Raw genomic sequence first — 26,501 nt, 5'->3', positions numbered from 1 at the left:
TCCATTTCAGGTGAGGGCAGCTCCGGTTCTTTCAGTTTCTCAGACCCAATATGTTGGGGTCATTCTTCAGTCCTCTTTATTTCTCTTACCCCACAAACAATCCAGGAATCACAACCACCTTCTTGTCTTTGCTTTCAGATTATTTCTAGAAATACCCCTGCCACTGTTACCTCTTTGTCTGAGACATTATCTCTACTGATCTCACATGGATGACTGCAGTAGCCTAACTGGTCAACTTTCCTCCACTCTTGCCCACTCTGGGGATTCTCCACACAGCAGCCAGAGTGATCTTTAAAGCATAATGGACGACATGTCATAGCCTGCAATGGCTCCCTATTTCATGCATGTCACAACTCTCTCTAAAAGGCCCTACCTGATGAGGCCCCTGCATTTCTCAGACCCTACCTCCTGCAGTTCTTGCCCTCCCCTTCCCTCCCCTGTGGACCTCCTTGCAGTTCCTGGAACTCTGTGTCATGCCCCAGCCTGAATGCCTTTGCACTAGAGATTCCGTCTACATGCAGAGCCCTCCCCCAATGTCAGCATGCCTGACTAACTCCCACTTCTCTCAGATCTGTGTTCAACTAACAGCCACACACTCTTCTGTGTATGCCCCTTCCCACCACACTCCCAATCTACCTTCCTTGTCTACTTTCTTTTTGCTATGGAATTTATTATCTTTGAACACACTGTACAACTTATGCATTCATTTGCTAATTTTTGTTGTCTTTCTTCTGCAGCTAGAATATAAATTTCAAAGGGATCTTTGTCTGTTTTGTCCATTGATGTATCCAAGTACCTAGAATAGTGTTTAGCATATAGCAGTAATTAAACATTTGTTGATTTCTTCTTAATGAATAAAATGCTGTAGAATTAGATCTCTGGCTTTTCAGCCCCCCAACGGTTGACGATAAAAAGTGATATTTTTAGACTACCAAGGCCAACAACGATGTTTGGTGCACCCCATATCACTGTACACAGGCCCCTTTCCATCCCACTGATGCACCTTCAGGGTGAAAAAACCTGACTACTGACAAGGAGGAAATTCTGACACGTCCTAAATTCATTTACAGGAGACCAGAGAGTAGAAGGAAGTGACAATGGAGGTTAATCAGTTAACTACTGCAGGGCAAAGCCAACAAAGTACTCTTTGCATTCATTAGTGCATGTTGGAACTTTGAATTAACATCCACATGACTATGTCCATTGTTAATGTAAGAAATGTCCAAACTTGTGGAGAATTTTTATAAGAGTTTATTTGAGCCAAACTGATGAGGTCTACAAGGAGCAAAATCTCAAATGCTCCAAAGAATAACAGTTTTGCAGGTTTTAAAACAACATTTTTTTCAATTATAATTAACATTCAATATTATTGTATACAGGTCACACCTTGGCACTCATCGGCTTCAGAGCTGATCAGAACCTGTACTCGTTTCATTTTGACAACAAAAAAGTGTTATGGCACTCTGTGTGGGCTCAGAACTAGTCACACTCGCTAAAATTTGTACGAGTCATGACACCACCCAGCAAAAGAAAAATGCTTCATCACGCCTCACTTGCTCGTCAATTTCGGCACTCTTGTGAGTTCCCCGATGAATTAACGACAAGTACTGAGGTCCCCCTGATTTGTTTTAGCTCTGGGAAAAAAATGCCATTCGTGTTTTGATGGTGATTGTTTTAAATCTATTGGTGGACACTTTAAGCTTCTTTTATGCATTTGTAATTACAAGAGGTAAGAGAAAGCAAGTCTGGGATTGGATTACAGGACAGTTAATGAGATTATGTGCCTTCTTGAAGGTGGTTATGGCTTATTTCAAAGGTGTGGTAACCTGGATGCTGAGAAAGCCTGACAGGGCTCACTTAAGGCAAAGGTAACCCTGTCACCACAAAGCTATGAGCCTGGGGCGAGACTATGGACCATGACCTGCCCAGTTAGGAATTTATGATCAGATCACCCTGGGAGGTTACTTTCCATAAACTCCTGTTTTTCATCCACATAGCCCTGCTGCTGTTGGTTCACACTGCATTCCAAGCACCTGTTTGTTTTTTTCTTGCTAGCAATGGCCTAAATAATTTTTTGAAAGATTTTGGCCATGAAAGTTTTTTGTTTAACACTACTTATCTCAACATATATCTGTTTTCCTTTTTCTTTTTCAAGATCAAATCTTCCCGAGACTTGGTCCTTTTTTTGTCCTGGTTTGCAACTGTCCTCATTTATTCTTACTTTCTTTGCTCAAGATTCTTGAACAGCCCTGGCTTGGTGTAGTTCAGGGGATTGAGTGCAGGCCTGTGAACCAAACAACTGCGGTTCAATTCCCAGTCAGGGCACATGCCTGGGTTGCAGGCCAGTTCCCAGCAGGGGACACATGAGAGCAACCATGCATTGATATTTCTCTCCTTCTCTCCTTCCCTTGCCCTCTAAAGATAAATAAATAAAATCTTTTAAAAAAGATTCTTGAACAACTTGCCATCATAACTGGACTTCTCTTGTAATCCTAAGGAAAGGGACTGGAGAGTGTGTGCAGAGAGGGCTGGCCCAAGGTGTCTGTTCGCATGGACAGAGTAAGGAGGAGGTTGCTATATCGTGCTCTAGGGGTCCAAATGGCTGTACTATCGCAGAAACCACATTTTGCATCTTGCCCTCATGCCTTAAAGAAAAATTTTGTCAAATACTTCCTAAAATTCAGATACACTATATACAGGGCATTAGCACAGTGTACTCAAAAATGAGATGTGTGAATGAATGAATAAGTGACCTATAAACCTGTGTGGCACCTATTGAAAATAAAAGGTAAAATAGGCAATGAGGTTGGTTTGGCACCATTATTTTTCTTGAGTGTGTCCAATGAGCTGATTCTGAATGGTCGTAGCTTTTATGCTCCCCGTGATTTTCAGGGCACATTTCTATTTCCCACCAATTACGTGGGATGCATGAATTCTCTGGAAAGGAACCATTTTCTCCAAAAATGCTCCCTGGGCCTATTGTAGCCCTGACTTCATGTGGTGGACTGAGGACAACAACACAACTTCATTTTCTTTAAAGAGCATTTCTTTCATTTTTCTGTTCCAGAACCGTGGACACCAGAAAGGAGGCCTGTGAAGGAGATTCCCATGCACCAGGGACTCCTCGCCATCCCCACACCTCGCAGGACTGCTGTGTGTATGTGTTCTCATCAGGCCAGTTTGCTAACTGTAGCCTCTGTCCCCAGGGATCATTAAACATGATGGAAAAGAGTAATTTGAGAGTAGCTCGCTAATATTGTAAAAACCAAAAGTGTTGGGTCCTCAGCAAAAGTCATCTCAGATTAGTGCCATCTTTGTAGGACCTTCCTTGGTATGAAGTCCAGATAAAGTAAAATTGTTCTTAAACAGCAAGTAGGGTGTGTCTATAGTTCTGCACTTCCCACAGAGTTAAAAGGGGTAATGATTTTTTCTGAAGCACAGTTATTTACATTTTTCTCCCACAAATAAAAACAAAGGACACAAGAATGGAATTAGCATTTCATTGTTTATAGCCCATGTTAACAAGTTTTTCCTAATAACTTAAACAATATTAAGATGGTGTTACTGTTTCAGTCTCTTAAGGGTACCCTGATGTCTATCAGGGTGGGACTACCCCTACACTTGTGCCAGCAAGGAGGGTGAATGTGGGTGGGGTGTGTCTGGGATGGGCCTTCCCAGGTAGAAAGCGGGCTAATGGTTGATATTTTCTTCATATGTCTCATATGGAGAAAATGTCTAATAATATGTCTCTAATATGTCTCATATTATCTGGGCTAACTCTTATCCAAATTATACCAAAATATTTTCATCATGGTCTTAACAACTGCCAAACAATTATATGTCTTAAAAAATAAAGAAAAAGTACCAATGACCTTGGAGAAGGCGTTAAGAAGGAGCCACTGCTCCTCATGGGGGTTGCTAGGAGTGTTTCTGGCCCTGCCCTCAGCACCCTGCTGTGCAAAGCCCTGGCTGCCCTCAAGTTGCAGCAGATCCACCCCCCACACCCATTCTCCTGTTTATTTGTTCACCTCTTCTTGGTTTAACTTATGCTACTTGACTGAATATTTGGTTAATTCTAGAAAAAAGACCCTTCACATTAAACTCTGTTTTGTTTTGAGAAATAAAGTCCCTTTTTGTTACTGCCAGCTTTACAAGTTCAAAACTGCATACAAGTGTAGGAAATGGTTTTAAAGCATGCAGAGGAAGATGTTTTCCAGAAACCCTAATGCCCTGAAAACACATTAGCCTCCCTAAAAAAAATGTTTAGATTTTCTTTCAGTAATATCTGAATTTTGTTCTTGGGATAAGTTGGGTTTGTGATAAAGCCTAACTTTTGTCCAAATATTTCACAATGTACTTCATGAAACAATTCTGTTCTAGAATAAGATCATTTTATTCGTCTTTTTCTAAATTGTGAGGGTTTTATCTGAAGTTTTTTAAAATGAAAACTTAAAAGTGCTGGGAGTCAAGACGAGAAAATGACTCGAAGAAACCAAAGGTGCCCCCCACAAACGCCCCCCACCCACTCCGCTGCACTCCACTCCCCATGATAATTCAAAGGTGAAGTACACACAGCCATTAAATACATCTAAAGGATATTCTACAATGTCCCGGTTTTTCACATGATAAGTCATTATTTCAAAATTATTTCTCTTCACACTCGGGATTGTTTTAGGAGCGTGCGTTGTCTTTGCAGGCGCCTTTAATACACGCCTGCTAAGGTAGCACGGTGGGAGAGACCCGACCTCCGCGCTCTTTCCACCCGCATTCAAGGACTGGTTGGACCACGTGCGCAGTAATTCCACACGTGTTTGCATACTCCGTGCAGAAAAACTGCGTCCGAAACTTGGCGTGCCTCCGAGACCTGGTAAAGACAGGCAGGGGAGGCCTGAGAAGACTCCACAGAGTTGAGAACTGCGGGCAGGTGATCCGGGGGAGGCCCCGCCCCTGTTACGGCCAGCCCGCGGGGGGCGGGGCCCCGGGACACCGCCCCGTTGCCCAGGCGACCGAGGAGCGGCGCCGTCTCTGCTCTGAACCTGGGGCGTGCGGCAGAGTGCTGCTGTCTGGAGCCGGAACCCGCACAGTGCGCGCTGTGCGAACTCGGGATGACCACGTGGAGTGTCCCGCGGAGGCCCTGCCGCGTGTTCGGACTTCTGCTGCTGGTGGTCTTGAGTCTCCTGGTGCTCCGCAGGTGAGGGGGCCCCTCCACACCTCCATTTCTCGGCTCCCTTCCAAGCGGAGGGAGGCGGTTCCCGGAGTTCGTGTGACCTCGACCCACGAATCTCGAGTTCGGGAACTGTCCGCCCGCCTCTTTTGTAGCTTCCCAAAGTTCCCGGGTCGCAGTGCGCCTCCAGGAGCTCAGATTTTGCCTGGAGGGCTAGGCCTGTGATTGACGCTAGGCGCTGCCCTCCCGGAACCTCAGGCGTCTGTGCCCTAGAGCTTCCCCACGCCTTTTCAGAGTCAGTGATGTCAGCCTCTCCTTTTCTCGTGGATGCTCCCAGGCCCCTGGGAAGGTCAGCAGAAGTACCCTTCAGATGCCTCTCCTACCTCCCAGCATTGCCCCGGCTCCAGTCCTCCTTGGGGAACTGCCTTCTGCTCTTCTCCCAGGTCCCCACGTTCCCTACCAACCCCCCTGGGAGGTTTATCTAGGCAGCAGGGACCAGAGCTCCAGTGCTCAGGACTCTCTGGTCGGTGTAGCCAACCCAGCACAGTCATGAGAAGGCTACCCTGCAGGTGCTCCAAGGTCTTCAGCTCTGGATTCATATGCCCTGTTATAGGATTGGTCTTTGCTTTCTGTTTCCCACCAGGCACCAGGCACCAGTCCCTCCTCACAAAATGTCTGTGGCAAGTGATTGCGTTTAGTGATAGAAAGCTTAATCCAAGGCCTGTTTAGGTGCCCCAGCCCAGAATTTTTCTGATCTGTGTCTATTTATAGGATTCTACAGCCCTCACCATGTCTTTCAGGCAGATGCTGGGCACTTTCCATATTCAAAACTTCCAGTGTTGCTGGAAAAACTTCCAGTGTTGCTGATGCAGGCCATCAGCAACAAATGCTTTGGCTCTGCAAGTTTGTGTTGAAGAGGCTGCAGCCTGAGCCACTGGAGCTAGGGGCAGGTGCACTCCTGCTCTGCTCCATCTTTTCCTTTTCCCTATCACTCTTCTTAGTTTCTCTGAACTTCCTCTGGGAGATAAAGGGAAGTTTTTGATGGCGTTAAGTATTTGAATGTTTTTGGCTGCCACAGCAACACATTCAGAAACTCTTTCCATTTATACCTTTTCATGACCGAACATGGCTTTTTGGCTCCGGGAATAGTGAGGATGTCATATTGTCTGGGAGAAGAAATTGGTGCTCTTCTCATTCTGGGGCCCAGAAAATTTAAGAAGCATTTTGTCTTCCCAGTTGTTTTTAAGACTCCCCTCTCCAACTTGTCAGTGATGTCTAACTCTTTCCTCTTTGAAGACTGCTCCTGGCTCTCGTAGGATGCTCAGCCACCCTCTTCGTGCAAGACTGATGCAAACCCCAGAAGAATTGCTCAAAGCAGAGGCAGCAGGAGCCTCTGGCTAATGGCAGGGCTTCAGGGACCCTTCATCCCAGAGAGAAAGGCCAGAGGTGCTCTAGTAGCACATGGTTTGCCTGTTGTTGGAGGTCAAGGATATAGCCGTCCATGCAGGGGACCCCTGCCAGCACTGAGGGTCTTGAGGTGGGCTAGTTAAATCCACCCTAACAGTCCACCAGAAGAGGTGCGGGGAGGAGGCTGGGTGTGCATTAGTGTCTGGCAAGACAGGAGATGGATGAGGTGTCAGACATCTGAGTGGCTGTGAAGAAGCCTGAGCTTCTTGCGGGTGAATTGGTCGTGCTCCTCCCTGGGCAGATGACTGATCGCTGCAGGGGTCCCCCCGGAAGCTCCTGGGCGCCGCAGTGAAGAATGGATATCTGTGACTCAAGTCCGTTGAAAGAGTTTGAGGTGCTTAGGACAGTTGTCATTTTTCCTGCTGTCTCTTCTTTCTCAGCAGGCATGGTGGAGACCAGACAAGCTCACAGCCAATTTCAGGCCATCTCTTAAGGGCCTTTAGAACAAGTGTCTTTTGGGCATCTGTTTGATTGTATCACCCTCATGGGCACTTTCTGCCCAATTCTTTCTGTCTGGCATGAGCTGGATACCACAGATCACCTCTGGTGGCCAGAGAAAAACATACTCACTGTCTCAGCCTCTTCCTGCTTTGACTCTTTGACAAGGTCATTAACTGAGTGGGAGCGGTTATGGCGAGTGCTGCTGTGGCCAGTGCTATATAGGTCACACAGCTCTCAGCTGGCAGCTGTGTGAGCTGAGCAGTCAGGGCGAGCCCTTTTTCTGTGCCTCAGAAGGCAGGTATTGGGGGGAGGCAGTGGGGAGGGGACTGCTTGGCTGCAGCTTTTGTTGTTTTCTATGAATTTTACCTTGGGCTGGTTCATGGTCAAACAGAGCTATTTGATTACATCATATGCAAGAAATAGAAGAACCAAGATGACTTTTGAGGAGGATTTCAACATTCAGTTTCTTAGCTTGAACAATGGTCTTTAAAAAAGTGACTTTATCGAAGTGTAATTGTTGTATGATAAACTACACATTTAACATGTAAGGCTTGACAAGCTTTTTTAAAGATTTTATTTATTTATGGTTAGAGGGAAAGGGAAGGAGAGAGGGAGAGAAATATCTATGTATGGTTGCCTCTCGTGTGTCCCCTGCTGGGAACTGGCCTGCAACAACAGGCATGTGCCCTGACTGGGAATCGAACCTCTATCCTTTTGTTTGCAGGCACACGCTCAATCCACTGAGCTACATTAATCATCCAGGGTGACAAGTTTTGACCTATAGATCCACCTCTGAAATTACAACCATAATTAAGACAGTGAATACCCACCAGCCCCAGAGAGTCCCTGTGCCTCCTCGAATTCCCCTGTCCTGTGCCTCTGCTCCCCTGGTCCCCTGCTCCCCTGCTCACTGACCTGTTGCTTTCCACAACCACATGAGTTTGAATTTCTTAGTGTTTTGTGGAGCTGTAGCCCTAAAGTACATGCTTTGTTTTCGTTAGGCGTCTTTCACTCAGTATATCACTTTGAGGACTGTGATGCATGTATTAATAAAAACTGTTTCTCTGAGCTGGTTACCTTTTATTCTCTTTCCTCCTCCCACTCAATGAGAATGCCAGATTGATAGTATCAAGGTATGGTTCCCACTCATGATTTTTTTCCTTAATAAAAATGCATCACTGAGCAATAATTGAATCAACTCTGTTTCTCTCATATCTGACATCTTAGCTTTTAAAGGTTAGGAGAGAGGAAAGCAACCAGGTGGGCAGTCTGCATGATGCCCCCCTCAAGGACAAGTTCATGTCTTCACTATCTCACTCACTGCTCCTGTGCTGATGTTATCTGGATTCCAGGAGGAGAACGTGTCCAACTTCTCTTTGCTGGGGGTAGATGACAGCAACGTGACCAGGTTACTTTCTTTGATCCAAGTCATGGCTTGTCCTGTCTCTCAAGGGCACGTGGGCAAATTGCACCTCACTTCCTGGGCTTCTGTGAGGTCAGTGATTTTATGAGCTTTGCCTGTTCCAGGACTCTGCTGGGCTTGAGGCCCGAGGCACAGTACCTGGAATGTTTGAACTCTTCGAATGCTGTCCCTTTCATCTTACCACAGGGAAGTTTTCAGCATCTGGGAAGTGTCTCTTCCAGCAGGTGGTCCTCTCTGACACAGGTAGGGAGGCACAGCTAGCTGGGCTGTGGCTCAGGCAGAGGGCAGCGGGACATCAGAGCCACTCTGGCTCTGGGGGTCTTACAGTGCCAGGCCAGCCAGTGACCGAAGGGAACCAGAGTCAAATGTGGACATCATGGGTGTGTTTGGATTACAGGGATGGGGATGCTCAGGAGATCTGGGGCAAAGAGCTGTGTGGCCTTGATAGCAGAAGTACCAGAGAGTTGGCCCAAGAGTTCTTTCCACCTGAGGTCAAGGAAGAATCAAGTGCAAAAAGCGCTGAATCTATGAGGAAATGACTCAGAGTTCCATTATTTTGCCTTGAGTGCTCTTGTGATGGAGATTCAGGAGATGCTGGAGCTTCAAGAGATCTTTCTAGAACATTTGGTGCCTGCAAAGGACTCTGGGGTCCAGCTCTGCCCCTGCCATTACCCAGCGGGTTCTTTTGGTGCATGGATATTTGCTGCTTCCTCTCCATTCAGTTTTACTTTTTGCTTAAATGTCTTTGTCTGGTTACTAAAGGCTGTACTGAAAAAGAGGTCCCAATGTGTGGGCTTCTCCTGGGAGAGAAGGGTAAAGTTTCTTTGCTATTTGTGTTTTTATTTATTCTGCTTTCTTTTTTTTAAAAATCTGCTTTATTATGTATGCTGTTACAGTTGTCCCAATTTTCCCCTCTGCCCCCCTCCACTCAGTGCCCCCCTCCGCTCAGTGGCCCCCGCTCCCTCAGGCACTCCCCACACTGTTGTCCATGTCCATGGGTCACGCACAGATGTTCTTTGGCTGATCCCTTCACCTTCTTTCAACCAGTTTCCCAACCCCCTCCCCTCTGGCACCTGTCAGTCTGTTCTGTGTGTCCATGCCTCTGGTTCTGTTTGCTCGCTAGTTGCTAGGGATGTTTTTAACATTAGGTGATGCTCACTGCTTCTGTGCTCCCACACTCAGCAAGACAGTGGGGTTGTCCCTTTCAAGACCACACATGTTTCTCCTGTAAAGTTGATTTCGCAAGTAAATAATACATGAAAGGGATGAACTACAAGTAATACACAGGGGTCAATAAGTCCCCCACTCCTGGCTCCAGACACACTGTCCACTTTACCTGAGGTGATTCATGGCCATGGTTTTCCTCGGGGAATTCTGTGCATGTACAAGAAGACAGCTGCACCCCATTTGTCCACCTGGCACATGACTTATTTGAACATCTCCTAGAGATGGGCACCAGTTCTTGGCCTTCTTTTAGCTGCTGCAAACAAAGTTGCAGTGAGTGTCTGTTGGAGATATTTCTGTATGTAGAACTGCTGACCGTATGAGATGTGCATTTTAAATCTTGACAGACACTTAAAGTAGGTTAAATAAGGAGTAAAATAGCACATTGCGTTTCCATTGGACCAGTGTGAAGGAAGCCATGGGCTCTGTTGTCTGAGGGGAAGGAAGTTCTTCTAACCTGCGCGTCTGGGTTCTGTGTGTTCTGTGAGAACCAGCCTTTCCCCGTGTGTCTATGTAGGCAAGTCTGTGTGCTGGAATTAAAAAGTACTTAATACGTGTATGGTGTCCCCTGTTCATGAAATTGTTTCATCCTGATTCCGCGAGTGTCGCTAAGATGCCCAGAGTCTTTTTTACTAGCAGAGCCCTTTGGGTCACTCAGCAGACTCTGTACCTCCCTCTAGGTTGAGATATAACACCTTTCCTATTTGTGATACTGCCAATGGAAAATTTCCCCAAAATAGAAATACAGTGTCACATAGCGTCAGGACACCTTTCATTGCTGTTATGTGGTTGACTACTAATGAGGAGTTTGTATATTTTTGTAGCTGGGTCTTAAGGTTTTGGTCTAGTAAATTCTCATCCATATATAAACTTCCTACTGTATTTAGAAATGTACCCTCTGAACTACCAGCACATCCCTGGTTCGTGTCGGCAGCCACTGGCCTTACTTGCTAGAGCCTGAGGGCTGGGCCAGCAGGTCTTTTCAGAGGGAGGGACAGAGGTGCTAGGATTGTAGTAGTGCTAGGGACCTACAAGATCATCTCTGCAAAATGCATGTACTTCGTTTTGGAGTGGAAAGCCCAAGCCCTTTGGAGATATTTGAAGCCTCTCCCAGCAAAGCAGAAGCCCAGAGCATTGGGCCTCAGCTAAGGAACACATCCAGGAGGCTGGGCCAGACCTGGGGACAGAGTGCCATTTACCCAGGGCTGGCATTCTTGTGGCCCAAGGATTGATCCAAGAGGCCTGTTCTACAGTTGAGGCTCAGAGGGCACTGGCCTGCGCCAAAGATGGAAAATTCCTTCCTTAGACTCTCAGACTTCCTTGCTGGGAAAGAGTGAGTGTGCAGGGCTGTAGACTGGTGAGACTGAAGTACCGCTGAGTGGACAGTGAGGGATGTCCAAGGATGCTGGGCCTCCTGGAACCCTATAACCATATCCAGACCTCAAGAGAATGATGGGTAGGAATTTGTATTGCAGACCCAAGTGGGGAAATGTCTGTGTGTGACTTGTTTTGGGCAGTTTAGCAAATCTGCCCTCTCCTGGTCTCTGGTGTGACCATTCAAATGAACGAAATGGTGAGTGGGTGTTTTCTTGGTCAGCATCTTTAATGTGATGCTCAGGTCACAGATGGAATTGAATCTTTGCTTAGGATTGCCATAGCAGGGTGGTAGTGCACCTGAACGGTGGATTTGTAGCTCATCATCTCAGATCGGTAAGAATGTACACATTGTGTTTAGTGCTGAAATAACTGACCTTTGAGACCTGCAGGGACTTATGTTCTAGGAACTGAAGGACTGTTTGTGTATATTCCCACCTCCTCTGTCCAGCTGGTCCACACTCTTGGCCAGCTTCAAATTGTGTGATACACCAGAAACAGATGACACCGTCTCTGCCATGTCAGGTTACGTGGATGCTGGCCTGTCTGAATCTGGGCAGACCGTGCCTGGGATGACAGAAGACTGAAGGAGAGGGCTGTGACTTCAGCTGTGGCTTTCCAGGCCCACCATGACCTCAGTTACTAATCAATATTTGCAGGGTGACATGGGAATGCCCTCTGGCATGGCAAGAGAAATTTCAGACCTGTGAGGATTAGCACACCTCATTCAAGGAGATCATTCAAGTGGGCGACTAGATCCAGCTCTTCTCCAGCCCAAGCCACCCTGGAAGACCCTCTCTGAAAGCTGGGAGTCCGCTCATGGGTCCACTCCACATGGGAGAGGTTGTGAGCCTGCCCCCTGCTCATCAGCCCCTTCCCACGCAAACACATCCACCCAGCACTTTTGACTGTGTCCAGCGATATTGAACCCACGTGGAGCTTGCCCTGTGCCCTTCATCCTTGGGACCCACTACTAGGATCAGTGAAGTGTAAGAAAGCTTCATCCCTTTGTCCCTCCTCCTTCACTGGGCACCACCTGGTGACAGTCCCTCACTGTGGGTGTCTCAGCATGCAAGTCCTCTGCTTAATGTCTCCTTTCTAACCTCTGGTGTCTCCAGCTTGTACTTGCCAAATGGGATGGTAGCACAGGGGTGTGGAGGCCCCACCGGAAGTCCTGACGTGTGTGCTTTCAGCCAGGGTCCTCACTGTGGGTTGCAAATGGTGTACGGCTCTGAGCAGAGCAACTTGGAGGCCCGGCCCTGCAGTGATTGGGGCCTGCTCTTGTTTATTGTCAGACTGAAAAGTTATCCTGCAGGGAGGCAAGGAGAAAAGGGCAACAGAGATTCCATAAATAAGCTCCAAGTAGCAGGATGCTTGATATTGCTGGTCTCATCAAGAAGAGTTTAATCATGAATGGACTGCCCACTAGAAGAGCAGCAGTAAAACAATCTCTTCTTCCACCTTGGCCAGTGTAGCTCAGTGGACTGAGCGCTGGCCAGCAAACTGAAAGGTCATCCATTTGATTCCCTGTCAGGGCACATGCTTGGGTTGCGGGCTAGGTCAGCAGTTGGGGGCATGTGGGACGTGAGAAACTTATGTTCTCTCCTCTTCTTTCTCCCTCCCTTTCCCTCTTTCTAAAAATAAATAAAATTTTTTTTAGAGAGACAGAAAACAAACCTCTTCCTCAGATTTGGTTAAGCTCCTCGGTTATGAGCCTAATTGGCAAGGAGCATCTCCCTGACCTGATTTAACCACACAGTTCATGTTTATTTTGTGAGTGTGGAGTTAACCAGTGGGGCAGCGATGGAGGTCATTCCTAGCATTGGTGGCTGCTCTTGGTCAGCACTGTTTGCACGGATGGTGCTGTGTCGTCTCAGTCCCCCAGTGAGCTCCCTGCAGAGCGCATGCTGGTCAACCTCATTTTCTCAGTGAGTTCATCCCTTTTATTAATGTGCTAAAGAGTCATCAAGTAACCCACCAGATAATTTTCAGAGAGGAAACAGTCGGAACCTCCAGAATTTGGCATTTTGTTGTTTGCAGTGTTAATTTTATGCTGCTTAATAAGTGCTGAGGGAAAATTTTTTAAAAAACCTAGAAAATGATAGCATATAAAGACACAAGCAAAGAGAGGCTCTAACCAGGAAACATACTTCCCATGTATCAAAAGAGAAGGTGGAGATTGGGGTTAAAGTGCAGATTCTCATTCAGTCAGCCTCAGGTGAGACCTGCATGTCTGCATTTGTAACAAGCTCCCAGTGGCCTGGAGATGTAAACCTGTACAGAAGTGTCCTGATGATTAGTTACCCACTAGGGTGCACATTTAGGAGTGTGTGTCACTAGTAGGGACTGTGTGGGGATGAGGGAGTGGCAGAGAGTCACGGTTCCCACAGCACAGTCAGCCACTTGTGCTTGGTGAAGAATTGGAGATTTGAAGTTCTGGCCTGTGAATAAGAATTGCTACCTTGTGGAATGATTGCTAAACTGTATTTGAAAAAAAATACAGTTTAAAAACAACTGTCTGAAAACAATGAGAGAGAGAGAGAGAGAGAGAGAGAGAGAGAGAGAGGAAGAATGAATATTCTCACCAGCAGATGTCAATGTGTCCCTATTTTTAAGAAAAGAATCTGCCCGTCCTGGTCTTTCTCACCTGGGAGAGCCAGGGGCCGGTGGGCAGGCAAGCCTGGACAGCATGTGGGGCTCGCGGGTCCAGGAAGCAGGAAGGCAGAGTGTGTCCTGGCAGTTGTGGTCAAAACTAAGGGAGTTGAACTCTCCCTTGCATGAGGCGTGGGAGAGCCAGACTAGTCAGGAGCTTGTAGCCAAAGGAAGGAGCCAGGTGGGAAGAACCAGAATGAAGTCGTGGCTGGAAGGAGGCCCAGACAGTGGCTACAGGGGTCTGATGCCTCCTTTCAGTATCCAGGGCCTCATCCTCTGTGGCAAGATTTCTGGTACTGGGCCCAATAGAAAGTGTTCGCGGCTTTGCAGCCCATACGTTCTCTCTGCCCAAGAGTGGACGCATGGTCAGCAGTGGCTGTGGCCCATGCTGCTCTCCTGGCCACCTCCCTTCCTGGCCATGGTCACAGCTCTGTGCTTGCTTTGCAGCAGTACTCACGGCACTGAAGTGTAATGACCTGAGTGTGCAGAGTGGGGGGAGGATTCTGGCATCGGAACTCCTTGTAAGGACCTTAACGTGTGGTTTGGAGGAATGCGGGAAGGAAGGGAGTGAGCTTCCTGAGGAGCAGGAGCGTGTTGCCTGGGTTTTCACTACCGGCTGGAAGCAGTGGTGGTGCCCTTAGTAGCAGGGCTCTCGCTGCTTTGCAGGGCAGGGTATGCAAGCTCACATTCACACTGAAGCACTTGGCATTGTAGGTAGAGGAGAAGCCGGCTGCTCTATAGGGAAAGGACCCAGCAGGGCGTCAGTGCTGGTGGCCGAGATGGAGAGAGAGCAGGTACGATGGGACACCCCACGTGCACACTGGGAGAGTCAGCAACAGGGATGGGACTCGCATGTGCCCTCTTTCCCCGGGATACCTGCTGTAAGTCCACATGGAAGCTTTGGGAAGGAGCCACCCTTCTAAAAGGCACAGAAAGTTGCTGAATCCAGAATAAAGATTGCTGCTCTCAGCCCACTCTTGGTTTACACATGTTGCTTCTAAGAGGTGACTGTCACCAATCAGTGTGTATCAATACTGATTGAATGGGTTAAGCTGGGCCTTAAGCCAGACACATGCCCCAGTGGTACTGTTTTAGCCAGTGTTACCAAATGAGGGAGGTGTTTTTGTTTTATTTTTTTCCCCAGCAGAAGGGCCTTGCTGACAGATGCCCTCTAATGTCAGGAACTGTAATGAGAAGTGGTTTGTTTGTTTTTTTTTTTTGGTCTACGTGTACTGGTTACATAGTAAAGGGCAGAGCCTTAGGTGTTCACCAGGGCGGGGCAACTAGTCACTACACTGTGGCTTTGCGTGTGGGGGCGAGGGGTCAGAGAGGGAACAGTGCTGCTTACGCAGCCCTGTGCCAGCTTTCAGTCACTTCCCCTGCTACCCACAAACACACTGGGCCCTTCTGGCACTGATTCCCAGGTGGATGGATTTATATATGTTCTGGAACCCTGTGGGTCTCTCCAATGAACCCTCCAGTGAGGCTGGGATTTTGTCCTGCTGCCTCAACCCCCATAGGTTTTTTTAGTCAGGGGTTTTGAGGCTTTATTTCCCTGCGCTGGAACCCTGAGTTGCACAGTCTGTCTCTCTCCCCAGTTGTTCCTCCCAGTTTATTTACTTGAAAATGTGGGACTGACCGATTGGCCAACCACCACCTTGGTGGTGTCAAGAGGACTTAGCTGTCACAAGTCCTCTCCACCCCAGCTGCCTGTCTTCACCCTTGCTACCAGTTTGGATGTGTGTTACTTCTTTAACTCCTTGGTCTTCAGACTTCCATATAGTTTGATATTCTGGCAGTTCTGTTTGTTTTTTATTTTTAAATTGGTTGTTGTCCTTTTTTTTGGTTGTGTGAGGAGGCAAAGTGTATCTGCCCATGCCTCCATCTTTCCAAGACCCCCAAAAATATGGTCCAAATGAAGGAACAGATCAAACTCCAAAAACAGAACTAAGCAATGAATAGCCAACCTATCAGATGCAGAGTTCAAAACACTGGTAATCAGGATGCTCACCGAATTGGTTGAGTATTGTCGCAAAATAGAGGAAGAAGTGAGGGCTATGCAAAGTGAAATAAAACAAAATATACAGGGAACCAACAGTGGCAAGAAGGAAACCAGGACTCAGATCAACAAATAGGACCAGAAGGAAGAAATGAACGTTTAACTAGAACAGAATGAAGAAACAAGGATTCAGATACATGAGGAGAGGCTTAGGATCGTCTGGGGAAACTTCAAATGTTCCAAGATCCAAATCATAGGGGTTGCAGAAGGAGATGAGGAAGAACAAGAAATTGAAAACTTATTTGAAAAAATAATGAAGGAAAACTTTCCCAATCTGGCAAAGGAACTACACTTCCAGGAAGTTCAAGAAGCTCAGAGAGTCCCCAAAAAGTTGGACTCAAGGAAGCACATACCAAGGCACATCATAATTACGTCACCCAAGATGAAAGATAAGGAGAGAATCTTAAAAGCATCAAGAGAAAAGGAGACAATTACCTACAAAGGAGTTCCCATTAGACTACCAGCTGATTTCTCCAAAGAAACCTTGCAGGCAAGACGGGGCTGGAAAGAAGTATTCAAAGTCATGAAAGGCGAGGACCTATATCCAAGATAACTCTATCCAGCAAAGCTATCATTTAGAATGGAAGGACAGACAAAGTGCTCCCAGATAAGTTACAGGAGTTCATTATCACAAAACCCATATTATATGAAATGTGAAAGGGACTTATCTAAGAAATAGAAGGTCAAAATTATGAACAGTAAAATGACAACAAACTCACAACTATCAACAACTGAACCTAAAAACAAAAACAAACTAAGTGAACAACTAGAACAGGAATGACAGAATCACAGAAATGATCACATGGAGGGTAATCAGTGGGGAGGGGAAGAGGGGAGAATGAGGGAAAAGGTACAGGGAATAAAAGGCATAGATGGTAGGTACAAAATAGACTGGGGGAGGTTAAGAATAGTATAGGAAATGGAGAAGCTAAAGAACTTATATGTACCACCATGGACATGAACTAAGGTGGGGGGATGCTTGGGGAGGGGGGTTCAGGACAGAAGGGACTAAAGGGGGAAAATGGGACAACTGTAATACCATAAGCAATAAAATATATTAAAAAGTAAAAATGAATAAATAAAAAGAGAGAAGTGGGTATAGAAAAGGCATCAACAAAAACTTGCTTTTGTACCAGATTCAACCCCGCTGTTGTTTTCTGCCTCAGAGTTTCCCAGACTCCGGGGCTGGTACCTCTGGCTCCCCAAGCTTCTCTTACTGGCTTTCTCTCACGGCCTCCAGGAGACTGAGCACTGGGTCCCAGGCTCCTCTTGGCCAACCTGAGAGATGTCAAAAGGTGCTTTTTCAGGGACTAAAACTTTTCCACAGCCTCCCCAGGTGGGGGTTCCTGTCGTGCGGGATCATCTCTTAGCCAAAAAGACACTTGCTCTTTAGATCATAAGTAAGACCTGGAAACTTGGTCAACGAACAGATGCTGTTTCTAACCTGAGTACCTCCTTACAGGTATTTGCACCTCAAGCCGAGAAGCTGTGACCATGAGGTGGCTCAGAGGTACTATTTGAAATAGTTGCTGCTTTGATGTTTAGTCAAAACATCAAAGCCTGGGAGACCTGCAGACCTGCCCCTGGGTCCTCCTGAGTATCCCCAAATCCCCCGCTCCCGAAGGCAGCTTCTCAGCCCACGAGCACTTCCTTCCCCTGCACTGTGCGCCCACCTTGTCCCCCTCCTGTTAGCACAGTCTCCGTGTCCAGTGTCCTGTCCTGTTTGTCTGGTTCCTGAGCTTGGCCTCAGCTTGCGCCCACTGGATGAGTCAGTGGCGCTGAAGCAAGTCTCCTTGCAAGGCTGGGATAAGGCGGAGGACAGGAGCGTTTTCTGAAGGCCCTGGAAACAGGCCCTCCTGAGAAAGAGAGGCTGAGGGCCCTCGGAGGAGCAGAGGAAGCCTGCCTCTGTGGTGCCCCTGCTGCTGCTGCAGGTGAGCCTATGGGCCTCCTGGATGCCTTTCCTTTTTGCAGGCTGGACTGGCACCATCTGCTCTCTCCCTGGCGGAGACGCCGGCAATCCGGGCTGCACACCCAGGGCCAGAACCTCATGCTGGAGGACTCCACCTTCTGGATCTTCGGGGGCTCTGTGCACTATTTTCGTGTGCCCAAGGCTTACTGGAGGGACCGCCTGCTGAAGATGAAAGCCTGTGGCTTGAACACCCTCACCACGTGAGTGCTGCCCACCCCGCCCCCAAGCCTGTTCCCCATGGGGCTCCAGCCTGGGTCTGGGCTTCTTTGTGGGAGCCTAGCCCAGGGGCTTCCAGCCTGCCAGGCCGGGTGGGCGAGCCCTGGCAGAGCCTAGACCCCCACAGCCTCCGAAAGGAAGACAGTTGCCCTTCCTGATCCCTGCAGCACTCCCCACTAGTCCCCACTGGTGACCATGAGAGACAGGCACTGGAAAGAAGTCTGGGACCAACAAGAGCACCGGTGTGCACAGGGTGAACAGAGAGGGTGGTATAGATGTAGGACGTGACTGAGTTAGTAAGTCGTTTCTGTAAACAGGCCCCCCCCCACACACACACACACGCACACACACAGGTATACAGAAATGAGTGCAGTCGTCTTCAAAACAGCTGCCTGGGGAAGCTGCTGTGGGCGGTTTGCCGCGTTCCTTTCAGAACTGTCTCCAGGTGCCCAAGTGCCCGTTCAGCACCCCACACAGGGAGTTAGCTTAAAACGGGCTCAGGTGAGCACACTTGGATCTTCCTGTGGATTTGTTTTTCAACATTGCCAGCAGGTTTGGGATCCAAGTCTAGGAAATAAAGTGGGTTATCAGGCTATGTTCTGTCTGCAGGCGCCAATGTAATGACAAATCAAGGACATGGATTTTTTGGGTGGTTTGTGGACTGGCTTTGAGGACAGTTTCTGAAAAGAGCTACAGGAGTATTCTGAGCTGTGACAACGTAGTTGAAACAAATGTGTGTGATTTTCTAGAACTCTTACCAGGGTCTTTATTTGCATATGTGCATTCTGATCCTGGGGCTACATTCACACCTCACAGGACTCCTAGGACTGGTGGGAATGTGCAGGGAAGCCATTTTGCCCTGGGAAAGCAGGATGGTTTGTGTTTGCCTAAGCTGTTGGGTCTGAGCCCAAAGCAGGCGAGCCCCCTTCTGCTTTACCTGCAGTCTTTGTACTTGGGGTGCCCCCCTCCCCCACCAGCCACGGGGGCTGGGAGTCCAGGAGAGGAGCAGCTGTCATCACCACCATCACCGGTCACTCCATATCTCTGTCTCCTGAGTCTGCCCCTTAGAGCCCTTGCTTTATTTCCTCATCTCTTTAGAGTTAGAAGCTCCATTCTGTTACAGGGTTTGGAGTTTGATGCTTTCGTGGAAAATAGGACTGATAATTGTGTCCTCTTCTCTACTTTCAACTGTTTTTTCCTGTGAAGTTACTTCTTTTTCTCCAGTGGAGAGAGAGAGGGCAGGAGGGTAGGAGGAGGGCAGCACAGCCCCAGCGGCCCTGTGGTCGCACCCTGTGCTTTAGCCCCGTCTTCACATCTTGTTGGCCATCGCCCACCCCTCCCTCCACCCCCCAGCAGGGAGCTCCTAGTCCCCCAGGGGCTGGCCCTGGGTGCTCCAAGGCCCCTCTTCTCTGCACTTAGTTCTCAGTCCCAGTCCTGATATCACCGAGAGTGTGCCTAGAAATACATCTGCAATCGTCACAGAGGCTTTTAGGGACAAAGAAGGTCAACTGGGAGATGAAGTGGAATCAACAAAAAGGTCATGCCTGAAATGGTCTCTCCTGTTCCAGCTACGTCCCATGGAACCTCCACGAGCCACAACGGGGCACATTTGACTTCTCCGGGAACCTGGACCTGGAGTATGTGCTGCTGCTGCTGCTGCTGCTGCTGCTGCTGCTGCTACTGCTGCTGCTGTTGCTGCTGCTGCTGCTGCTGTGACCTGCCCGGGGCCCGGGGCCTGGGAGGCAGGACGGGGCTGGCTGGGGTTCGTTAGGGACCCTGATGGCCTCTCAGATCTGCTCAGACCACCAGATGGAGACTGGGGTCAGAGCCTTGTGCTCTGGACACTGATGGGCTCTGCACCCAGGACCCAATGCTCCCCAGCTGCACCCGTTTCCCTAGGTGTCCGGGCCCGCCTCCTCTGAGCCCCTGCTGCTCACTGCAGCCTAGAGGTGCCTGGTCCCGAGTCAGCCCTGCTGTGCCATGGGGTCCAGCCCCCTGTGCTGGGACAGGGATTGCCCATGGAGGGCAGCAAGGCCACTGGGGTCAGTTCATTGTTAGGACCCTTGTCCCCTGTGTGACACCTTCCTCCTCATGACCCGGTGGGCTGTGCAGACACTCCTAGGCTGGGAGCCAGTGAGCACCCAGCTACCAGGGCCTGTGGCCATGACCACCAGTGTGGGGTTCCCTGCTCTGCTGGGGGCAGGGGCTTGGCCTTCCCTTCTCTCACTCTGTCTGTGGTTTGGAGGGGAAGGCAGGACTGTGTGCTGGGCTGGTCCCCACCCTCCACAGGGGTGTCCTGAGAGTGGCTGACCTTGACCTTCCCAGGGCCTTTGTCCTGATGGCTGCTGAGATTGGGTTGTGGGTGATTCTGCGTCCAGGCCCCTACATCTGCAGCGAGATTGACCTCGGTGGCTTGCCCAGGTGAGTGGGACTGTGAGCACCTCTGGGCCATGGCTCATGTAAAAAGTGAATCACACACAAAGGTTTAATTCTGCCTTTAAAGTATATTTTTCTATTTGTACTGAAGTTCCTTTTCAGAATAAGTAGTGCCCAAAGGAGGCCATCTGAAATGACATTACTGCCACTGTCCGTGTGCACTTCCCTCTGTTGTTCACTCGGAGGCAGCAGCAGAAGGCTGGCCATCCCCAGGCTCTGTGCCTCTCCAGGTGCAGGGTTCTGCCATGAGTCTGGCTCTCAGTCAGGGCACTGGTACCGCCCACATTCACCCCTCTTCCTCGTCAGTGTCGCCTTTGTTTTCATAAAAGATGCTCTTGTTGGTAGGGGTGGTCTTTCCCATCCTCACCACGTTCCGGGCGGTTAGATCTGCTCTTCCTTCACCCCGTGCGCCCCAAGGGGGACAGCTGAACCTGTCGACCACCCTGTCTCCTGCAGGATGCTCCCCTGCTCCCCTGGTGCAGCCCCCACCTCCGCCTTGTTTTAATCTCTGTCTCCAGCACCACCAGCCCTGCCCCAAGGGGCCCTTCATCTCTGTCTCCTCACCACCTGGGATCACTTCTCTATTGCTGTGCCATTCAGCTTGGCAAGGTGCCCTCAGCAAGGCTGTGAGCATAGCCGGAGCGGCCTCCCCCACACCTTGGGATTAGAAAACCACGTGTCAGCGAGAAATCTCCGGCTCAGCCAAAGTGGGGCAGGTGGACAGGATTTAAGTCTTACTTTGCTCAGAAGCAGTGAGGCGCCCGCACTCAGACTTTCTTGTGCAGCCCTGTCCATTCAGGCCCTGGCTGCATGGGGGATGGGCCAGTGGTCAGACCCTGACGGGCTGAGGGGTGTGCCTGCCAGCAGGCAGACTACCAGTGGGGAGGAGACCTCGCTGGACCTGTTCCAGGCGAGGTAGAAAGTGGGGGTGTCCCCCGAGGGGAGACTCCCCTCTCCTCATCTGTTCTGACCTAACACAAATGGATACTGTTCTGACCCTGTGCAGAACTTCCAAATCAGGACCTTTTCTAAGAAAATATTAAGTCTTTTCACAGAATTTCAAATGAGATCGAAGTCCTTGAGTCCTGCTCTGGAATGAATGCCCTGTGTTCATCTGGTGTGTAGGGTCACTGCAGGTGGGCTGTGGGAAGAATTAACCTCGCTCAGCTCACCTGGCCCCTGTTTCCAAGCTGAGCTCTGAACAGTTGATGCAAATGGTGCAGATGAACCAGGCCAGTGGGAACAGGGGCTGGGGCTGAGTAGGAGAAGCAGGCTCTGTTAACGGTGGTGTTTCTGGGCGGTGCATGAGGCTGCCTCTGTGTCCTCCTGTCCTGGCCTAATGCCTTCGTTGTGAGACTGGAGGGGAAGCTCGAAAACGGGGCCTGGTGTCCAGTGGGAAGCTCTTCTCACTCTGCTCAGCTGCCAGACCTGTCGCCATGAAGCAGAACCCAAGTCGCCCGCAGGACTGGTATCTGCAGTCAGGAAGCTGAGCTGCGTGGATCCCGGGCTGGGGCTGGGCCGCATGCCTCTGTGTTGTGGTCCCCAGCATGACCTGCTCTTCTGGCTGAGTGGAGGGCCTGAGGCTGCTCCCTTTTCACTGCACCTTCACTCTGCCAAGAGCAAACCCACCAACTGTGGGACTAATCACCACCAACCCCCCTTTTGTATTCAAGCTGGTTACTGCAAGATTCTGGCATGAGACTGAGGACAACTTACAAGGGCTTCACTGAAGCAGTGGACCTTTATTTTGACCACCTGATGTCCAGGGTGGTGCCCCTCCAGGTAAAAGCAAGCCAGACCCCTGCTTTGATCTTCATCTGTCTTCCTACAGGTAGTCACTAGTCATGATTAGCTCTCAACCCAAGGGGCTCACAGGCCCTTTCAACACAAGAACACGTTCTTTCCTGCTGCCTGTGACCTGGAATTGGAGGGGCCTGCAGCGGTCCCTCGGAAGGTTTGTCTGTCTCAGCATTGGCTGAGGCGGTGAGCACTGGCAGGCAGGCAGGTGTGAGGGCTCCATGGTTCCATCCAGGGCCAGACAGCAGCACTTGGTCTGACTGGAAATACCAGTCTAGGTCCCGTAGCCCAGTGGCTCAGTTCTACACCGAAAAGAGCATACGAGGGGGGACCCCCCCAAAATCCCAGAATGAACTTATAAAAAATTGTGTATTTATCCTTACATGTTTAAACTTCGGTCACCTTCAAAGTACTCTCCATTGTATGCAATACACTTGTCTAGACATTGTTACACTGCTCAAGATAGTTTTGAACTTTGATTTTGCTGCCTTTTAGTGGCTCTGCCATTTTTTGTTTCACCTCATCCATATTCACAAACCATTTCCCTTTGAGGAAGTTTTTCATCTGGGAAGACAAAAAAAGTTGCTCAGGGTTTGATTGGGTGAATAGGGAGGGTGGGGCATGGGGTTTGTGCTGTTTTTGGTCAAAAACTGCTGAACACGGTGTGGTGTGGGCAGGTGCATTCGTATATCACCCATCATGAAATGGGCAAACTGGTTGAAAGAGTCTTCAAAGAAAATTTAGTAAAGCCAAATGCAGCCTCTCACAACAGCGCCAGCTGGTACGCTGATACAGATGGGTTCCTGGAACACTCACCTAGCGGGGGAAGCCTGTACAACAAGGGGCCCAACCTCCAGAAGATAATTCCGGTTTTTGAGGTCCCTTCTTGTATGTGGATAGGCCCATGTCTGTAAGACAGAAGGATTTTTGTAATTATAAAATTAAAATTGATGACTTTTCAAGGTACATCCTTCTACTACCAAAAGATGCTGTATGGTACACACATTCAGTATTCAAAACGTGTTAAAATGATTTGGAGAGAGAAAATAACATTACTTGAAAAAATTGGAAGTGATAAAAAAGCAGGAATGGGAATAATGAACCTGATTCCTTACATAATAATGAGAAGAATGAGACTGACTAATAGATCAACAAATTAAACATCAATGAGAAATTAGTACATCAATAAAAGTAGATAGATCTTAATGGTGTTGAATAAGCAGCACACACAGACCTCAGGAACTGTTGGATCATTTGTAGGATAGACAAATAAAACACAGGCACCCAGTTAAATTTGGATTTTAGATAAACAAGTAATAGTTTTTTTTAAGATCTTATTTATTCATTTTTCAAGAGAGGGGAAGAGAAGGAGAGAGAGGGAGAGAAATAGCAATGTGTGGTTGCCTCTCATGCATCCCCTGCTGGGACCTGGCCTGCAACCCAGGCATGTGCCCTGACTGGGAATCGAACCGCAGTTGTTTGGTTCACAGGCCAGTGCTCAATCCGCTGAGCCACACCAGCCAGGGCTATAGTTTTTTTTTTAGTATTATATATATATATATATATATATATATATATATATATATATCCAAAATATTGCATGGGAAATACTTACATTAAAAATATTCATTGTCTACATAAAAATTACTAATTGTAAATTCAAGTACGAGAGGGAACCCCAAGAAAATCGGAATTATCTTTTTTTTTTTAATGTCTTCAGTGGGAAACATTTTACTGATCTGGAAGAGGTGAAACAGTAAAGTGGCAGAAGCATTAAAATGCATCAAAAAGAGTTAAAAACTTTTAAGCAGTAGAAAAAACATCTTGATAGGTGTATCAAATGGAGAGCATTTTGAAGGTGACTGAAGTTTAAACATGTAAGAATAAATACACCATTTTTTATAAATAAACACTGGATTTGTTTGGCTCCTCCTTGTATAACGGAGTGCCTTGTATTTTTATTTACTAAATCTGGTAGTCCTAGTCACAAAACAAGCTAGGAAATTATTATCCACGATTTTTGCAGGAAGATGGGATTATTCAGATGAGTCGGCACTTTGGGATGGAGGTAGAGGAGGGCCAGTAGGAAGGCCAATGCCCAGAATATGACTCCGAAGTGTGCTTAAATATGGAATTTTTCCCTGAGTATTACATAATTATTTCATTTGTGAAATGGCAAGATACAAGATTAACCATTTTAATCACTGTTAAGGGTACAGCTTTGGCATTAAGTGCCTTCTCATTGTTGTGTGGTCATCACCAGCCTCTTATTTCCAGAACCTTTCCGTCTTGTCAAGCTGAAACCCTGTCCCAGTTAACCGCCAGCGCCCTGTACTCCCTCTCCGTAGACTCTGGCAACCTCCATTTTACTTTGTGTCTCTATGGATTTGACTACTTTCGGGACCTCAGATAAATAGGATTATATAGCATTTGTCTTTTTGTTACTTGCTTTTAGTTAGTATAATGTCTTCAAGATTTATCTGTGTTACAGCATGTGTCAGAATTTCCCTTTTTAAGAAAGGCTGACTAGCCCTGGCTGGTGTAGCTCAGTGGATTGAGTGCGGGCCTGCGAACCAGAGGATCGCAGTTTGATTCCCAGTCAGGGCACATGCCTGGGTTGCAGGCAGGTTCCCTGCAGGCCAATTCCCAGCAGGGGACACACGAAAGGCAACCATACATTGATGTTTCTCTCCCTCTCTCCTTCCCCTCTAAAGATAAATAAATAAATAAAATCTTATTTTTTTAAAAAAAAGAAAGGCTGACTAATATTTGATTGTACATAAATGTCATGCCACATTTTGCTTACCCAGCCATGCTCGAATGAGCATTTAGGTTCTTTAGCAGTGCCTCAGTAATGCTGCCGTGAATGTTGTTGTGCAGATAGCTGTCCCAGCCCTCAGAAGTGAGGTACATACCCAGAAGTGACATTTCTGGACTATATAGTTGGCCTATGTTAAAGTTTTTAAGGAACTGCTGTGTTTTTCACAGCTGCGCCATTTTATATTCTCATGGGCAATCTGATTGCTTGGCATCCTGGCCCATACTTGTTGTCTGTTTATTTGATTAAAAGCCACCCTAATAGGGTTAGGTTGTTTATTTGAAATGTTTGTATCTTTTTTAGGTAGGCCTGTATCTCTATGAACTTCCCTCTCAGGATTGCCTTCACTGTGTCTCATAAGTTTTAGATTGTTGTGAGTTAATTTTCATTTGTTTCCAGAAATTTTTTGGTTTCTTCCTTGATCTGACTCCTAACCCATTCATTGTTCAACATGCTATTCAATCTCCATGAGTTCGAGTGTTTTTGAGTTTTTTCCTTGGGGTTGGTTTCTAGTTCCAGTCCCTTGTAGTCAGAGAAAATGCTTGATATGACTTCAGTTTTCTTGAATTTGTCAAGGCTTGTTTTGTGTGCTACCATATGGTCTATCTTTGAAAATGTTCCATGTGCATTTGAAAAGAATGTGTATTTTGCTTCTTTGGGATGAAAGGTTCCATATTTATCAGTTAAGTCTATTTGATCTAGTGCATTGTTCAATGTCACAATACCTTTTTTGATATTTTGTTTGTAAGATCTTTCCATTTTTGACAGTGGGGTGTTAAAATCCCCTACCAGAATTGTGTTGCTGTCAATATCTTTCTTGAAGTCCTCCAAGATTTTCCTTATATATTTGGGTGCTCATATGTTGGGTGCATATATATTTACAATGTTTATGTCTTCTTGGTGGATTCTTCCCTTGAGTATTATGTAGTGACCTTCTGAGTCTCTTTTTATGGACCTTGTTTTGAAGTCTATTTTGTCTAATATGAGTATTGCTACCCCACCTTTTTTTCCAGTCCATTTGCTTAGAATATTTTTTCCCACCTTTCACTTTCAGTCTGTGTAGGTCTTTTGTTCTGAGTTGGGTATCTTGTAGGCAGCATATGTGTGGTTCATGATTTCTTATCCATTCACCTATTCTATGTCTTATGACTGGAGCATTTAGTCCATTTATGTTTAAGGTTATTATTGATAGGTACTATTCATTGCCATTTGACTTCCTTCATACCTGTGCTCCTCTGTCTCTCATTCTTTTTCTTCCTTTTCTTAAAGCAGTCCCTTTAGCATCTCTTGCAGTGCTGGTTTGGTGGAGGTGTATTCTTTGAGCTTTTTCTTTGTCTGGGAAATTCCTTATTTTGCCTTCCATTTTAATTGAGAGCCTTGCTGGATAGAGTGGTCTTGGTTGCAGGCCTCTGCTTTTCATTATTTGGAATATTTCTTGCCATTCCCTTCTGGCTTGTAGTG

The 26,501-nt window shown here is 47.5% G+C and overlaps 1 protein-coding gene across 2 annotated transcripts in view; it reads left to right on the top strand.

The window, feature by feature from the left end:
* The first annotated feature begins 5,011 nt into the window (after nucleotides 1-5,011).
* The window catches only part of GLB1L2 (galactosidase beta 1 like 2), a 47,751-nt gene continuing 26,261 nt past the window's right edge, over nucleotides 5,012-26,501 (top strand). Inside the window, exons 1-6 of one of the 2 annotated variants that reach the window (XM_037029055.1) lie at nucleotides 5,012-5,191; nucleotides 17,267-17,314; nucleotides 17,776-17,973; nucleotides 19,558-19,626; nucleotides 20,315-20,410; nucleotides 22,099-22,207. In XM_037029055.1, the coding sequence (XP_036884950.1) occupies nucleotides 5,106-5,191; nucleotides 17,267-17,314; nucleotides 17,776-17,973; nucleotides 19,558-19,626; nucleotides 20,315-20,410; nucleotides 22,099-22,207 (606 nt within the window). In that variant the 5' untranslated portion in view covers nucleotides 5,012-5,105. The remainder of the gene's footprint in view (nucleotides 5,192-17,266; nucleotides 17,315-17,775; nucleotides 17,974-19,557; nucleotides 19,627-20,314; nucleotides 20,411-22,098; nucleotides 22,208-26,501) is intronic. The other variant, XM_037029056.1, reaches the window with a different exon arrangement.

The sequence above is a fragment of the Sturnira hondurensis genome, unplaced genomic scaffold (assembly GCF_014824575.4).
Source record: "Sturnira hondurensis isolate 20B ecotype Veracruz unplaced genomic scaffold, ASM1482457v3 Scaffold0020184, whole genome shotgun sequence".
NCBI lineage: Eukaryota > Metazoa > Chordata > Mammalia > Chiroptera > Phyllostomidae > Sturnira > Sturnira hondurensis.
The sequence above is the reverse complement of the archived record's forward strand: the minus strand, read 5'-3'. Positions and strand labels throughout refer to the sequence as shown.